At 45.8% G+C, this 16622-nt stretch overlaps 1 protein-coding gene across 3 annotated transcripts in view; it reads right to left on the bottom strand.

Annotated features, from left to right (window-relative positions):
* The window catches only part of COP1 (COP1 E3 ubiquitin ligase), a 109465-nt gene extending 103683 nt beyond the window's left edge, over window positions 1–5782 (bottom strand). For 2 of the 3 annotated variants that reach the window (XM_081865154.1, XM_081865156.1), the window contains exons 1-2: window positions 5255–5781; window positions 1354–1413 (exon numbers count right to left, since the gene is read on the bottom strand). In XM_081865154.1, the coding sequence (XP_081721280.1) occupies window positions 1354–1413; window positions 5255–5688 (494 nt within the window). In that variant the 5' untranslated portion in view covers window positions 5689–5781. Of the gene's footprint in view, window positions 1–1353; window positions 1414–5254 lie in introns of all 3 variants that reach the window. The other variant, XM_081865155.1, reaches the window with a different exon arrangement.
* Window positions 5783–16622: the final 10840 nt, after the last annotated feature.

Below are 16622 nucleotides of genomic sequence, written 5' to 3'. Positions count from 1 at the left end.
CCATAAATATTGCAGAAGTAGGCCTATGGCCTAGATGGCTTCAGGTAAAAGACCAATCAAGATCTTCAAGTAGATAAAACATTTTGGATAGTACTGAAAGCCACCAAGAGATCAAGTAGAATCAATACCTTCTTCACAAAATAGGTCATTACAGGGTAACCAAAACTGGACCCGAACCCTAATTAAAATGGATCTAGAATATCAGTTTTACCCAAGAGAGCCTGGAGTAGGTAAGCGACTACTCACTCAAGACGCTTGTCTCGAAAGGCATCACCTGCAACTGGCCTATACTTGTTAGAATATCCTATACTGGAGCAGAATATTCTTAATGATTCATCTCTCAGAAGGCCTAGGACCACTCCCACTCTCAGAAAGGCATTTAATTACCACCTTGGCCCAGTCAGGAGTTACCATTAATAGCCTGGGGCATGTCAAAATCACATCTGAGAACACCTCAGATCAGGTAGAAAGACTGCAAGTCAGCAAGGCAGGTGGTACCTCAACACTATCCATAATGTGCCCCATTCATCCAACAGGAACCATGTGCAAGTATTTTGATCAAGTGCTCAGAGATCACGAAAGGAAGATGAGTAAAAGTAGTTTAAAAACATTCTTGCAAGCCTATATTGGGATGACAGGTATAATTAATGCAATCTCTTTAACCAGATTTTTAGAAGAATTTTGTTATTTTCTAATTTGCTTCAATCCTCAATTTGTTTACTGATTATGAATCCCCAATTTGTTTATTGATTCAAAGTTTATTTATTATGTGGTCAATACACATTTAGGAACTACCGAGTGACATCCATTTTATATTTTGGATAATGACTATAAGCATTTGCATGGTGATTATCTTGGACTCAGACATGGGACCACTTCTGTGAGTTTCACCATTTTCCCCTGCATTATGCAACATCCCAACTGACTTATGCTTTAAAATGTCCTATGCAGAGATTATACATGCAAGCCCTTCGTTTAAGGCTAATATTAAGAGCAGCCCAAGTCTCTCCCCACCATGGTTATGTGGACTGGGAAGCTGCTACACAGATCAGTGTTCTTATGGTAAAAAACACCACTTCAGGTATTATACAATAGATGACATTCCCCAATGCAGATTAATAAGTTTTGTGTACGAAATTAACTAGGAAAATACTCTAAGAGCAGGTTCCAGTACAGTCTTCAGGATCTATCTCTAGGAAGTATCCATGAAAATGTTCAGACAATGTCATTCTGTGCCAATTGCTCAAAATCCACCTTAGGCACAGGGTGCATCCCATAATCCAACCCCCGCCCACAACACTTAATTTTATAAATAAATTTATCATGCTATGCAGTTTGGTCGACAAATCTTACCAAAAGCTGTGCCCACATTTTGTCATGTAAGCTTCTTCAATCATATCAAAGCAGATGGGGCTGGAACAAAGAGGGGAAAGGTGTGTAAGTAATGCATCACATAAGTTAAACAGGCAACATTTCCATTTTCTGGAGAGGGGGGAGAGAAGAGGGAGAGAATGAACAGCACCTAAGGAACACCCAACAAATACAAACAGACACTGGCCTGGTTAAGCATAGTTAATGATGGTTTAATGGGAACAAGCAGCACACTAGTGCACACTGGTGAAATCGCAGACGCTTTGCTGTTCCTACCTAGCTCCTGCCACATAAAGAAGGAAACTAGGTAGTCAAAGTCTGGCTTTCTATTGCATCAGAATCTGGGTTCGTTTCTCACTATGGCTTGCTTGAGCTTGAGAGCCAGTGTGGTGTAGTGGTTAAGAGCGGTACAGTGGTGCCTCGCAAGACGAAATTAATCCGTTCCGCGAGTCTCTTCGTCTAGCGGTTTTTTCGTCTTGCAAAGCAAGCCCATTGACGCCTTAGCGGATTAGCGCTATTAGCGGCTTTTAGCGGCTCAGAGGTTTAGCAGATCAGCTGATAAGCGGCTTAGCGGCTTAGAAAAAGGGGGGAGGGGGGGACCACAGGAACTCGCAAGACATTTTCGTCTTGCAAAGCAAGCCCGTAGGGAAATTTGTTTTGTGAAGTGCCTCCAAAACGGAAAACCCTTTCGTCTAGCAGGTTTTCCGTCTTGCGAGGCATTCGTCTTGCGGGGCACCACTATAGTCTTGTAATCTGGGGAACCAGGTTCGCGTCTCCACTCCTCCACATGCAGCTTCTGGGTGACCTTGGGCCAGTCACACTTCTCTGAAGTCTCTCAGCCCCACTCACTTCACAGAGTGTTTGTTGTGGGGGAGGAAGGGAAAGGAGAATGTTAGCCGCTGTGAGACTCCTGAAGGGGAGTGAAAGGCAGGATATCAAATCCAAACTCCTCTTCTTCTTCCTTCCAGACACATAAGCAGCAGCAAGGGAGAAGCATGGGAGGATTAAAGCACCACAAATTATTTTGAACTATGGTTTAATGTGGTGTGCAAACCAGCCCATTGTTAAAGCCTATATCAATTTATTTGGAAACCATTGAACTGTGCTGAAACCAACCAGCTGATTCAAATAATCTCATGTGCAACAACTTTAAAAACCTTCCCAAAAAATGGCATAAAAGCAGTAAATGCAATAGTTCCACCTAAAGTACTCTGCTTAAATATGTTGAGATGTAAGCTACATCTGGAATAATATATCTGGAATGATATTTGAAATTGCATAAATCAAAAGGCACCTTTCATTGGGAATTGAACTTCAAAAAGAATAAGTGGCGGAGTTAGCAAAATATCTTCATTACTTCCTAGGCATTTTCTTCTCAAATTCACTTTGCCTCCACAACAATCTTTTCATCCTCCAAAGTACCACTCTAGAACTGGAATATGACTGCCACTCTCTCTGTGATGGCTCCAGTAAGTCATATCACAGTTTTACCATCCCTGCCTGCCTCCTGCCTCCTAGTAGTCTGCAAGAGGTGCCAGCTGCTCCAATACTCAAATCTTTTCCACTGTTGCCACCAGCCTTCTTACAGGCTAAAGTTGGCTTAGCAACTTTCGATGAGGGATTTTGTCAAAAGCTGTATGAAATCCCAAGTATAAAATGTTTATCAAATTGCCTTATCTACATACATGAGTGCGATCCTTCTAGAATATTTCACATCTTCTTTAACAGTGTTGAGAAGGAGAGCCCACAACTAAGTCTCAAGCCTCACAAGTTAGGAAAGGTCAAAAGGGTGCATCAATCTCTTTTAGTGTATCAAACCTCAAAGTAGAAACATAATGTTCACAGTATTTGTCCTAAGAACTCTAGAATGAAACTCAAGACTCCAGATCGTTTTTGGTTAAAAGCCAGATTCAACAACAACAACAAATAGTATTTGAACTAAAACTGCATAGACTATTTTCCTCTAGAAAAGGAACAGCAAAAAACTGCCCACACCCAAGATAAACAAGTATTTCTAAGACAAAGGTAGCAGTCACTTCAGTTTTTATACTGTCTTAAGAGAAAGTAAGCATGGAGATCCAAGCAATCTTTTGCTTCACCCTGCCCTTTAACCTAAAGAAACTTACTGAATTCCACACTGCATCTTCTGCCAGGACAGACAGAAGTCACCTACTGCCCTAGGCTACAGTCCTGCCAGTGCCATATAAAATATAACCTTACAGTCAACATTACCTAGGTCTATTTCACTGACTACACAATGTTTTCTGAATGTGTTAATAAGGCTTCAGTTTTAGCTAAGTAAATTTTTAGCTAAAGAGATTCTGACAGATCTTCTCTTACTGGTTTTATCCTTATGCATGAAAATGGAAGCCCATGATCTACTTCTCCAAGAGCTGGGTGGATAGAGAATAGAAGCTGGCAGGGTTGTAACTGGTATTTATTTTTTATAAATATTTTTATTCAAAGATTTACAAAACAGTGTTTGTTACTAAGGAATTTATCTGTATAACAAGAAATAGAGTCACCATAAACTGTTGTACATCCTAAAGTCTTTCCAACATTTTTTCGAAATCACCATGTTTCAGTGGAGGAATTGTAGTGTGGCTTGATTTATTCACATAAGAAATAAAAGAATACAATATATTGTCAAATTCATCTTCTTCTTTTTACCCCTCAAAGCCTTTTATCTACCTGTTAATTCCTAAGCTGGGGAAATTTGCCAAAAAATACCATCTGAAATTAGTTAACCCTAGGACATTTTTTGAGTGTTTAGCGATCAGTGGGTGAGCCACCACTCACTTGAAAACCTTTTGAGGTAAGTCTGCACTTTGATTATCAAACAGACATAACAACCCAAGCTGAGGAGCACAAAGAAGGTTTTGATTAAAATCTTGCCAGTTTCCTCAAATCCTTTTTGCCAAAATTAGCTATAGAACAACACCACAAGCTACTTGTGCATTACAGTCTTTCCAACTTTCCAACAGCAGACCTGTCTTTTTCAAATCTGGGGCATGCCTCAGTCACCTACATAGGAGAGATGAGTTCAAGGGTGCTGAACTTTTTCCGTTACCTGGTTGCAATCACAGCCACAACTACAAGCAAATAAACTGTACAGAACACAGCAGATTTTGCTTTTAAGAGAACATGTAAGAACTCTGCTAAAACATAAGGTACTAAATCCCCAGTTCAAACCACTCCTCAGCCATGAACACATAAAGGCAACATGCCCCTATCCCTGTGCATTAAGGAAAAAAACAGTTCTGGTTGCATTTGGAACAAAGGCCTACCTGGTCCCATCCTCAAAGCTCAATCCAACACTGACCTACCTCACAGGACTGTTATAGAGATTCTGCGCATTTGGGCACTTTCTCCTGAGGGCTCAGCCCTCCACACGCGTTCATGTGAAGAAGGCTTCCTTCCGATAACCTTTCATAGCAATCCCTCTGCAAGGTAGGGACTGGTGACCGAGGCACACTTTGAAGGCTTGGGAGATGAGTGTGAGGCTCTTAACCTCAGGGTTGCGGGTTCGATTCCCACCTTGGGCAGGTGGTTGGACTAGGTGGCCCTCGTGGTGCCTTCCAACTCTACAATTTCACGATTTTATGCTCTGCATCAGTGTGCACGTGTGCAGCCACTGTTATTATTACTAGCATCCGAATCAAGTCGTTTTCTTGCGGTCAGTGGCCAGTACCAAAACAAAACACCCATTGGAAACTTTGAAAGCTCAACACAAAACAGAATAATATAAAGACACCTCGACATGGAAGAGCCGTTCTGGGGGGGCATTTACCTGTCAGAAAGGAAACCCTTCTGGCCGAGGAGCGTCGCTGCGAATGGGGATTTCTCGGCTCTCCCTCCCTCCCTCCCTCCCCGCCCAACTCACCACACGAAGTCGTTGCTCTTGTCCTCGTAGGAGTTCAGGAGGCCGTTGCAGAGCGGGGTGAGCAGCGGCCTCTTCCTGCTGCCACTCGCGCCGCCCGCCGCCGCCGCGCCGCTCCCCGAGGCCCCGGCCCGGGCCGCCCCGGCCAGCCGCGAAAGCCCCCCGCCGGAGGAGGAGGAGGAGGAGGAGCCGGAGACCACGGCGGCCACCAGCACAGGCCGCGCGGGGGCCCCCAGCCCCGCCGGGGCGCAGGCGGAGGAGGAGCCCGGCGCCGCCGAGGAGGCCGCCGCGGAGGCCGAGGTGGTGACGGAGGAGGCTGCGGAGGAAGAGGAAGGTCCCGGGGGGGCCGCCGCGGCGCCAGGCCCCGGCGCGGGAGTCGAGTGCTGCTGCTGGGGCGGCGGCGGCGGAGGAGGAGGCGGCTGCCGGCTCCCTGACATCCCGAGGCCTGTTGGGCTCGACGGGTCGCCCGCCCGGTTCAGTCAGCGCATCATTTCCCCTCAGCACGGGCGACTGTCTACGGGGAGGGAGGGGACAATAAAGTTTCAACAACGAAAATAAAAACTCTCGCTCGGCGGAGACGGCGACGCCGACGCCTTTCCTCCGCCCCTTCCACTCCACCTGATTGGTTCCCGCGGGCCGCCTCCCCTTCCAACCCAGAGATGGAGGGGGAGAGGAATCTGATTGGTTCCTGGACGCCTCCCCTCCCCTCCCGGGAAAAGAGGAGGCGGGGAAACCACCTCATTGTTGAAACTTTATTAACAAGGGCCCGTCGGTTGACCAAAAGCATACTACCAACGAGATGAACGTCGCCAGTCGGCTTGCGTTGGGTTTTTTCCCCCTTCCTGTCAGAAAGCGCAAGGCGACGCGCCTGCGCACAAGGAGCGAAAGGCTGGGTAGCCTAGCAACCGGAGCGGGCCTACCAAACCACCCGCCTCCGCCGGAGTTGGTTAAGCCCCCGACTGAGCCCGAAGAAAAGCGGGGCTGCTGCAGGAATCGCAACCCCATCGCTGGATGCAATAGCTTCGGCTGCATGCGTACGAGTCTCGCTGACTCTGTTTCGGAAGCTCTTTGTGTGGATCGTTCTGTTTCATTCCTACCCCGCTTTCCCCCTGATAGGACGGGACTTCCAGATTTTTTAAAAAGAGAGAGAGAACATAATTGCTTAAAACATAGGGGGGAAATACAATTAAATATTGGTAGACTCGAAACTATTTATATTAAATCTATATATTAAAGTCAGGCAAATTATTATTATTATTATTATTATTATTATTATTATTAATTATTATTACTTATCTGGCTGAGTTTCCCCAGCCACTCTGGGCGGCTCCCAATTGAGTGTTAAAAACAATACAGCATTAAATATTAAAAACTTCCCTACACAGGGCTGCCTTCAGGTGCCTTTTAAAGATAGGATAGCTGCTTATTTCCTTGACATCTGATGGGAGGGTGTTCCACAGGGCGGGGGCCACTACCGAGAAGGCCCTCTGCCTGGTTCCCTGTAGCTTTGCTTCTCGCAATGAGGGAACCGCCAGAAGGCCCTCGGCGCTGGACCTCAGCGTCCGGGCAGAATGATGGGGGTGGAGACGCTCCTTCAGGTATACTGGACCGAGGCCGTTTAGGGCTTTAAAGGTCAGCACCAACACTTTGAATTGTGCTCGGAAACATACTGGGAGCCAATGCAGATCTCTCAGGACCGGTGTTATGTGGTCCCGGCGGCCACTCCCAGTCACCAGTCTAGCTGCCACAATGATTCCCAAATCATTGCAATATAAGACAGCTGGGCAGCAGTCCTTCCATTGGAAGCAGTCAGAAGCCCCGTGGAACAAAGAGGGTCTCCCACCTGCCCATGGAAGGACAAGGAGAGAGAGATCCGGTCTAGCTTCTCCAGAGAAGGGAGTTCCAGAGTCTGGGAGCAGCCACTGGGAAGGCCCCTTCCTGGGTGCCTGAGAAGGTGGCAGGACCAAGAGAAGGGACTCCCAGCGTAGCACCATCCATGCGCAAGGAGGAGATGGCGGCACCTCCAGTCCTCCACTGCCGAAATATTCTCACCCTTTTTGACAGGGTTCCTGGTCAGGGATACAGCGATACAGGCTTTTGCCAGGAAAATATTCTGCTTTCACATTCTTGCCTCCAACCTATGGTTAAATGCACCAAAACTCTTGTCGTAGGAAAAGGTTAAAACCCTATGTATCTTATCGATTGCTGATAAGAAATCTCCAGTGTTATGTATGCAATTGGGGCAGGTCAAAGACATTTTTACCTAATCCAAATAACAGCCTCCTCTTCAACTAATAGGAGACGCTATCTTCTCCGAAGTTCCTCAACACAACTGTCGTCAAAATGGGTCAGTAATGCCCTTTTGCAGTTTCCATGCATCTTGATAGACCAAGATAACCTTCCAGTGGCTTGTGTCTTTGAGCCAGCTCTGTCTGTATCCCACCACAGCTCTTAGTGATGCCAAAAATCCTAAGCCCCTTCCACATTACTTCATGGTAAGTCTAGGGCTACCATCTGCACCTTTTTAGCTGAACCATTCCTATTGAGTCAATAGAGTGTCTGGCATTTCACTATCATATTGTTACAGGATTGAAGGGCTTGGTTGCTTGGAATGAAATCTGTGGATTCCTTCCAAGCCAGTGGTTTTGTATTGTATCTGTAAGATGGGAGTCAGTAGCAGAAGGAACTGCTGAAACAGTCAAGACAGTCTCTTTGTTAACTCAGTGGTCCAGCCTATTAAGCATCCTTTTAATATGCCTAAAGAGCTGGTTAAATACAGCTAGATTGTCATAGAAACAGCTAGCTAGCGATGCTTCCCACAGAAGGGGGCTGGCCTTACCCCCTCACCTGGCTGGATGACAAGTCCTTGGAGTAGGAGAATAATAGGCCAGTGGCTAGCCTTTGGCCAATCTCACCCATCCAGCTGTGAAGACACAGGTGCTTGGCATGTTCTCTTCTGCAACCAGAACTGTGGCTTTGCATACAGGTAGGTAGCCGTGTTGGTCTGCCATAGTCAAAACAAAATAAAAAAATTCCTTCCAGTAGCACCTTAGAGACCAACTAAGTTAGTTATTGGTATGAGTTTTCGTGTGCATGCACACTTCTTCAGATAGTATCTCATACCAATAACTAAATTAGTTGGTCTCTAAGGTGCTACTGGAAGGATTTTTTTTTATTTTGTTGTGGCTTTGCATGGCCTTGGAAGGAGACCTCCCTGGGGGATCTGTATCTGTTGGAAGTGTTAATGCTGGGAGCTCTTCCATCTTGTGCTCAAGTTGTATAAGGAGCTATGTGTTGACATGCCCATGTTATAGTTAAATAAGTCAGTTATAGTTATAACCTGTTATAGTTAAATAAGCCTCCCTAATTTTGTAAAATAAAAAAGCAACTTGCTGCATTCTGAACTTTTAATTTTTTCAGGACACAGTAACTTAGGAGAAGACCACCATCATGTGACTATTAAGGGAGACAGGCACCTCTTTCACTACAATGCCGCATTGTTTGCTCTTGACAGAATGGGCTCGTCCACACTTCCGCTTGTGCTATGCCTAGAAAGCACAGGCCCGAGTGGACTTCCCCTTGCCCTGCTCCTTTCCAAGGGAAAACCCACTCTTTAGCTATAGATTGGAACAAATGGCAATCCAGGGGGAACCCAAATTGCCGTTTGCTCCGAGCACTAAAAAGCTGTTTTCCCTGGGGGAAAGCTGTGGGACAAGGTGAAGTGTGGATAAGCCCAATGTCCTAATACGTCCTGGAGTAATCTATGTGCCCTGATGGATTCAAGGACACTGATTTTCATTCAATCCCAGTAAATCTTGGAGAAGATGGCAAAGCTTTGGTCTCCCCACCCACCCTGAAAGGAATACAGAGTCGGTCCTTCCATTAAGCAGAATAGGGCAACCGCCTCAGGCAACTGATACTGCAGGGAGGTTGAGGTAATTTTAATCCGTTTTATTATTTTAAATTGCTTATATCTTAAAGTAGAGTTGTATTCTCCCCCCCCCCTTGACGCTACTGATTTATGTTTTGTAAACTGCATTGAGAGGTGTGTTTTTTTGCAGTCAGCGGGTGTATAAGTTTTAAAAAATTAAAAAAATAATAAAGAAGATTGGTGAGAGGATTACTACTGATTATCATTATTCTTTCTCTCCGCTAGAGGGCAGACTTGCTCAAGAGAGAATAAGACTAAATAAATAAATAAACAAATCAATGAGCAAGCAAACAATATCTGGACATGAAAATGGAAGAGTTTTAAGGTTGCAGGAGAGGCAGGGTAACACAGCCATGTGAAGGGGCCCAATCCAATTCAATCACTTAAAATGAATCTTAAAGGGTTCCTATAATATCTCACCCCCCCCACACACCTTTTAAAAAATGGAATGTTCACAACCTGCTGAAGAAGGGTCTGTCAGCCACTTGTTTTAAACTTCAGAGGTATTGCTGTTGATCTAGGGAGGCAAAAGCACAAAAGAATCCTGCAGCACTTGTTAGCAAAAAGCTAACAAATCTATTGTGGCATGTGTAATGAGCACCGTGGGTTTTTGCAGGGACCAGGCCCTGGCCAGGCTTGCCTTGGGGGAATCAGATGCAGGCCAGCAGGCATGGTCAGATGATGTGATGCACTGCCCCTGGAGGCAAGCTCAGGAGGACTATATAAGACTTGCCTTTCACTGTGGGTCTTTGCTATAGCAATGTGGTTTCGTGCTATGCTGTGGTCTGCTCCTGTGTTCCAGTTATCCTGCATCCTGGCCACCTCTGGTCCCTGATCTCCGTTGGACTTGCTCCTGACTGTGGACCCACCACTGGGACTGCTACCACCGTCCATACCCTGATCCTGGTGTCGGTCCTGGACTCTTGGCGCCCATGCCCTGGATCGTGACAGCATAAGCTTTTGTGGCCCAGTTTGGTCACTGTAGGGTGCCCTACTTGGCTATGAAGCTTGACCCTGGGCTGAGCCTAAACTATCTTAGAGTTGCTTTGAGGATGAAACATAAGGGAGGGAACATGTCTGCTGACTTTAGTTCCTTGAAGAAAAAGCAGCAGCAGGCAGAGGATGTTGTATATTAGATTTGTTAGTTGCTGTATACTAAAAAAAAAAAAAAAAGCAACACTGCAAGATAAGCTGAAGGCAACAGATATTTGTTTCTTTACCTCTGTGTGTGCAAGCAAATGCAATTTGCACACGGAGATCTCTTCCTTGCTGCAAGTGGGAGTTTTCCTTCCCTCCCTCCAACTCTGAAAAGGCAGAAGAACTCTCATGGCCCAGCATTCAGTCCCACTTGTGCCTTGGCTTGCTGTGTGGCAAAATACTGGCTTCTACAAAGAGGTAAACATTGACTGTTAGGTGCAAAAATGTCCAGTTCTGGTACTGTGTTTACTTGTATCTTAGGCTACATGGCTGCAGTCTTCTAGGTGGTCTGTCAGTGCCTTGGTCATTTTGGGGTGCATTTCATGCCCCCTGCTTCTAATGAGAGGTGTACAGATATAGCCCTTTCAATGCTGATCACTGGGTCTTGGGCTGTACATCAACCATATTTTAGCTTTCTGAGTGGCCTGGCAGGGTAGTGCTATAATACTTCTTGTCCCTCATTTCTAGAGATAGACTTCGAAATGGTCTCCTTTCAAACTGTTTTAATGATAAGAATTATGTGTATTCCAGATTTCTGAGTGGTGTAGAAGTAAGCATATGGGACAAGCTTTTAACTCTTTCTGTTCGACACACAAATATCTGGATGGGTATTTCAGACCCTCCAAGTGTCCCTATTTTCCAGGGACATCCCTGATTTAGGGAAGCTGTCTTGGTTTCTGATTTGATTCCAGAATGTCCCACTTTTCCTTAGGATGTCCATATTTTTATTGGAGAAATGTTGGAGGGTATGGTAGGATGTCTTTATTTTCACTGGAGGGTATGGAGTTATCCGACCCCCGAGCTGTCTGAAGGCAATCCTGTATAGGGAAGTTTTGGGGTTTTTTATAAAAAAAATAATTTTAATGTTTCATTAAGTTTTTATATATGTTGGAAGCTGCCCAGAGAGGTTGGAGCAACCCAGTGAGATGTGTGGGGTAGAAATAGTAAAATTATCATTATGGAATGGGACGTCCCTATTTTCATTGGAGAAGTGTTGGAGGGTGTGGTATTTACAAGCTGAGATAAGACAAACTTCTAACAAGTGCTCTATAAGAGCTTGAGGGACATGGGTGGCGCTGTTCAGAAGGTTGACAGTTCAGATCCCCACGACGGGCTGAGCTCCCGTTGCGTGGTCCCTGCTCCTTCCAACCTAGCAGTTCGAAAGCACATCAAAGTGTAAGTAGATAAATAGGTACCGCTCCGGTGGTAAGGTAAATGGTGGTTCCGTGTGCTGCTCTGGTTCGCCAGAAGAGGCTTAGTCATGATGGCCACAGGACTCGGAAGCTGTATGCCAGCTCTCTCGGCCAGTATAGCGAGATGAGCGCAGCAACCCCAGAGTTGTCCGCGACTGGACCTAATGGTCAGGGGTCCCTTTACAGTTACCTATAAGAGCTTGGCCACTTTGGGAAGGGGGCTGTGGATAGAGCCCCAGCTATTGTGTCACAGTGAAATAGTCCCTGCCTCATGCTTGTGATTCACTGACAAATTCTTGATTAGGCAGAGAAACGGGAGGTGGTTTGGCAGCCATGGGCAAAAAAGGACTGGGCTCCTGCAACTTTGCAGAGAAAAGGGGCTATCAGCAGGTATAGTTTGCAAGACAGTTCTTCAAAGTGCCTCTTTTGCATCTAACAGCCACCCTAATTTCCATGCCTGCAGAATTTTGGGACCAGAGAATTCTGAATGGCAAGACTGCTTTCTGCTCTCTTCTCCTTCAGAGACCTCTAACCTGCCCCTGAGCACTAAGAAATTAATTTGTACTCTGAATCAAGCTTTTTCTTTTTTTTAAGAGAGTGCATGATTGTTGGGAAAAATATACCTAGCTATTTCAGAACGTTCCTGTTCCATAAAATACTCAGGCCTTTCTGGCACCATAATGTCCTATTGAATGAACACACTGACTCCTGCAAACTCCCAGTTCTTCGAAAATGAAAGTCTTCCTCCCACAAAGCAAATCCTAATGAAATTTCACTGGCTGGCTCCTGACCCTAACCCATGATTAGTCAGAAGAAAGTCCCACTCCAGCCTGCAATCTGGTGGTGCCACCTCTTACAGCCTCTGCTCCTTCATCTTTTAACAACATAACACATGGAATTCCTTGCTAGGTTAGATCAAGGTAAGAATGGACTAATCTGAGTTTTGGGTTCTCTCCATTTCTCATTTTTCGAGTCTTGCATTCAGTTCTCCATATTCCTACAGCAATTTGCTTTTGCAAAAATCCTCAAGAATTCATCAGCATTTTTGTGCAAATCTTTCCTAATGAACACATTTTTAGTATAGTTTTTTCACTGATGTACACTTTTTTGCAAGCAGTTCCCTCTTGTATAAAAAAGCATTAACAGGCATACATAATAAAATTTATCCCCTAGATAGGGGTCATTCTAGTCCAGCATTCTGTTTCCAACATCGGGTCAAACATACCTTTGGAAGCTTACAAAGAGGACATGAAGGTAATGGCCTTCCTCTGTTGCCTTCATCCAACAATGGGTATGCTACCTCTGGACATGGAGGTTCCACTTAGCTATGTCTCAGTGGGGTGAAGTCAGCTCAGGGCACAGGCTGATACGTGGCCAGGTTGGGAACACAGTCTGTCTGGTAGCTCAGATGGAGCTTGATGAACGGGGGCAAAGCTAAAAGCAAGAGCTCTCAGCCAAGCACAAAACAGCTTGCTCACTTGCTTCGCTCCCCTCAGTAGGAAGAGAGAGGAGAGGGGCCCTTAAAGTTCAGACCCAGGCCCTTTGACCAGCCAGGTTTATTGAGCTATCCTCATGACTGACAGCTAATTCAGGAGGCGATGCTTTTCAAAGAAATGGATAGAAATGTTTTAGCAGACAAAATCTCTGTTTGTCAGACTGCTGTGAAAAATAGGGGAACAGCTTTAGCAGTCCCAGGAACGTCACACTGAAGACAGTTCTGTTCAAAAGAGAACAGCTTTATTTTAGCTACTCAAAATAATTGAGCAAACATGGCAAACATCTGGCACCTCTGGACTCAGGAAACTCTAAAAGGGCAATGCTAATATGCCTCCTTTCTGCATGCAAAAGTGGGCCTTTTTCTCTTGGTCTCAAATGCATAATGTGCAATGCAGCCACCAGAAGTACTTGCCCCCTTTGGGTTTTTAGGGGCACTGCTGCTTGTTCAAAGAGAGGGGCAATTTAGAAGGCAGATATGTAATTAAGTTTGCCTCCTCTGTCAAAGGAATAATGAAACCCAGTCACTATTCATCATCTTTTCCTTGAAAGCATGCAAAGGCTAAGCACCTCTGGCCCTTGTGAACTGCTGGATAAGCTTGACAGGATGTGATAAACCAATCAATCAAATGCACTGCTCTTAGGCAAGAGGGGCTTCGGTGGTCCTCAGGAGTGCTGGGCTGCTACGTCAAGTGTTTTTGTGCTTCTGTATGTATCAGCCAACGGGCATGGAAAAAGGAAAGTTGGCCCAGCCTGTTGTGCAGCCTCCTGAAAGAGGTTTCCCAAGGTGCATTCCTGTAAAACTGAGTACACTGTAAAAGCTGCCAAGCCCACCTCTCACTGAGGTCCAGTTTGTTTTGGACAATCTTCATTTGTCATTCAGAAGCCCTCATCTGCATGGGCCTCTAGAGAAATCACATCTGCTCTGCCACACACCCTGCTAGGCCTGTCAAGGAAAGAGTGAGTGAGAACCAGCTTCAGAAAAGGGAGGAAAAAATTTGGGGGGGGGGGGTGGAGCAAAGACACAGGAGCCTGCTGAATGCAGCCAATGACCCATCTAGTCTACCATCCTGTTCTCACTGTGCCAACCATATGCCTATGGGAAGCCCACAAGAGGACCCAAGTGCAACAGCACTCTCCCAACTCGTGATTCCCAACAACTGGTATTCAGAGGCAGTGGATGTAGAGAACAACCATTGTGACCAGTAGCTGTTGATGGACGACCATAGATAGTGGATTCTGGTTCCTCAATGCACTCTTATATAAGTCACCAAACACTTCCTCAAAGAAAAGCATGGCCTCTGTACTGTAATGGGAAGGGAGCTGCCAGAACACTTGGGCTGGGTCTGAATTTCAGGATCAAGCCCCTGGGGGCTGGGAGCTTGGGAAGAAAGTGGGGCGGAAGGCTGCACGAACCCTCACTACATACAGGTTTCTGAAAGAAACTGCAGGGGCTTCTCATGCTGTAAGTCACATGTGGCATTCTGGGAATGATGGGAAGCTAGCATCCCACCTCCAAGTGCTCTCCACGCAAATGCCACCCTGTGCTTTGGGCCATCCCTTGTTTGTCCTTTTGACAGTCATAGAATCATAGAATTGTAGAGCTGGAAGAGTCTTCTCAGGAGTGAGCCAGCAGTAAATCACACTGTTCAAGTTGGAGTTAACTCTTTCTTAGCAAGAACACAATCTGCACAGACTTGGTTGAGAGTCAGACCTAATGGGGGGCCACTAGGGGGCGCATTGGAAGATGGCCGACAATACCATCTCTCCGACCCACATGGGGTAATTAAGAGGCTGTTATGGGAGTAGGCAGCCTCCCTTGTTGCCCCAAGGAAATGGGGAACACTGCCCTTGCCTGCTGTGCCCATAAATCACCCCCTAATTCGAAAGAAGGGGGTGAGGGCCCTAGGCAGAATGCCCCCGTGTGGACCTCGGCTCTCCTGGACGCTGTCTCTGATCGCGCACTAGCTGCAGCAATTTGGAATAATTAATTACAAAAGAAGCAAATGCACATATTTCAAGTGAAGAAGGGGAGTGAAGTCTGCTAATTTAAGTGACCTCTGCGAAAGAAGACGACGGGTTGGAGAAACGGGAATATTTTACAATGAAGATACACCAAAGGCTGGGTATGTTGACAACGGGACTGAATGGGGGGGGGGACCTTTTTTACTTTCCTTCTATGTGATTTACAAGAACCCCTCCTCATTAGAATCGTCGGTTGAACTGACCCAAGCAGGATGATTAAGGTCTGTGTGGAGATAAACTTTAACCAAAAGTATGCTCTATGGAGATCGAGAAGCAATAAGAGCTTTTGGGAATGGCGCAGCAATTAATTCGGAGTTGCCATCTTGCCAAAGGATTTATAGCTGGGAGGAAGAACGGACTTGTTTTCAGACTGCATTCCTAGTGAATCTCCTCAGAGGTTTTGAGAAAGGAGGCAGATTGGTGAAGATTAATGACGCTAAGACTGTTTTGATGTATGGAAGTGATGTTATATGGAAAACGTCTGGATATGGCTACTGGATAAAAAAAATAATATCCACGCAGGATTACAAACTGTTCTAACCAGCTTGCGGAGACTATCAGAGGTCACAAAGAGAAAGGAAAAATATATGAAAATAACAACAAGAGATGTGGAAAAACAATAAGAAAGGACTGGATAGTACTGTGAACATCATAAGGTTATATTTGTGGACATTAAAACAGCAGTAAGAAGCAAGAAGTTGATTGGATCCCCTTCGGAACTTGAAATATGGGTACCCCCAACAAAAATTTAAAATTCGGCTGTGTAATTTGGAATTTATGTAATTTGGTTTGATTTGATGTGATTGGTTGGTTAATAAAAAATTATTCTTAAAAAAGAGAGTCAGACCTAATGAACACAACAGCTCATCCCCGGTAGGTCTCACCCCATTAATCAGTTGCCAAGACTGAATGTCCCCACCACCCCACACCCTTGCTCTCCATGGCTTTCTCCAAGCAATCAGAGACTGTGCCTGCATGAAGCCAACCTCTCCTCCGCTCTTTTCAAGCCTCTTCTGGTTCTGGGAGACAAGGGGGGAGGGAAGTTTGTCTCAGCAGGAGGGGGAGACGCCTGTGACTCTTTACCAGCATGACTCCTCTCTGCCTCTTGGCCTCCCTCTTCCCCTGCTTCAGCTTCTCCCTCTGATTCCAGACTTCTATCTTCCACAGACTCTCCCAGCTTACTAAGCCTTGTTCCCCCTTCAGCTTCTGACACCTCCTCTTCCCCACCTGACCAGTCATCAACATCCCACCACCACCACTCCCCAGGCTCTGATCCTTCTTCCCTTGGGGTCCCCCAGCTGGTTCCTCCCAGCATTCCTCCATGTCCAACCAGTCCATGACAGGTCTCAAAGGGTCATCTATTCAAACCCCCTGTAATGCAGGAATCACAGCTAAGTCATCCCACTCCCATGTTTTCCTCACATCCCGTCTTCTAGCAAGCTGTGAGAATCTCATCTGGGTGACTGTCACCAACATCTGAAAGCTAGAGAAAGACAAATGAGCAGCACCAGAATTCCTTCCTGATCTTTGC

This window comes from Podarcis erhardii (genome assembly GCF_964252035.2).
Source record: "Podarcis erhardii genome assembly, chromosome: 6".
NCBI lineage: Eukaryota > Metazoa > Chordata > Lepidosauria > Squamata > Lacertidae > Podarcis > Podarcis erhardii.
This window is presented reverse-complemented; position numbering and strand designations above follow the sequence as displayed.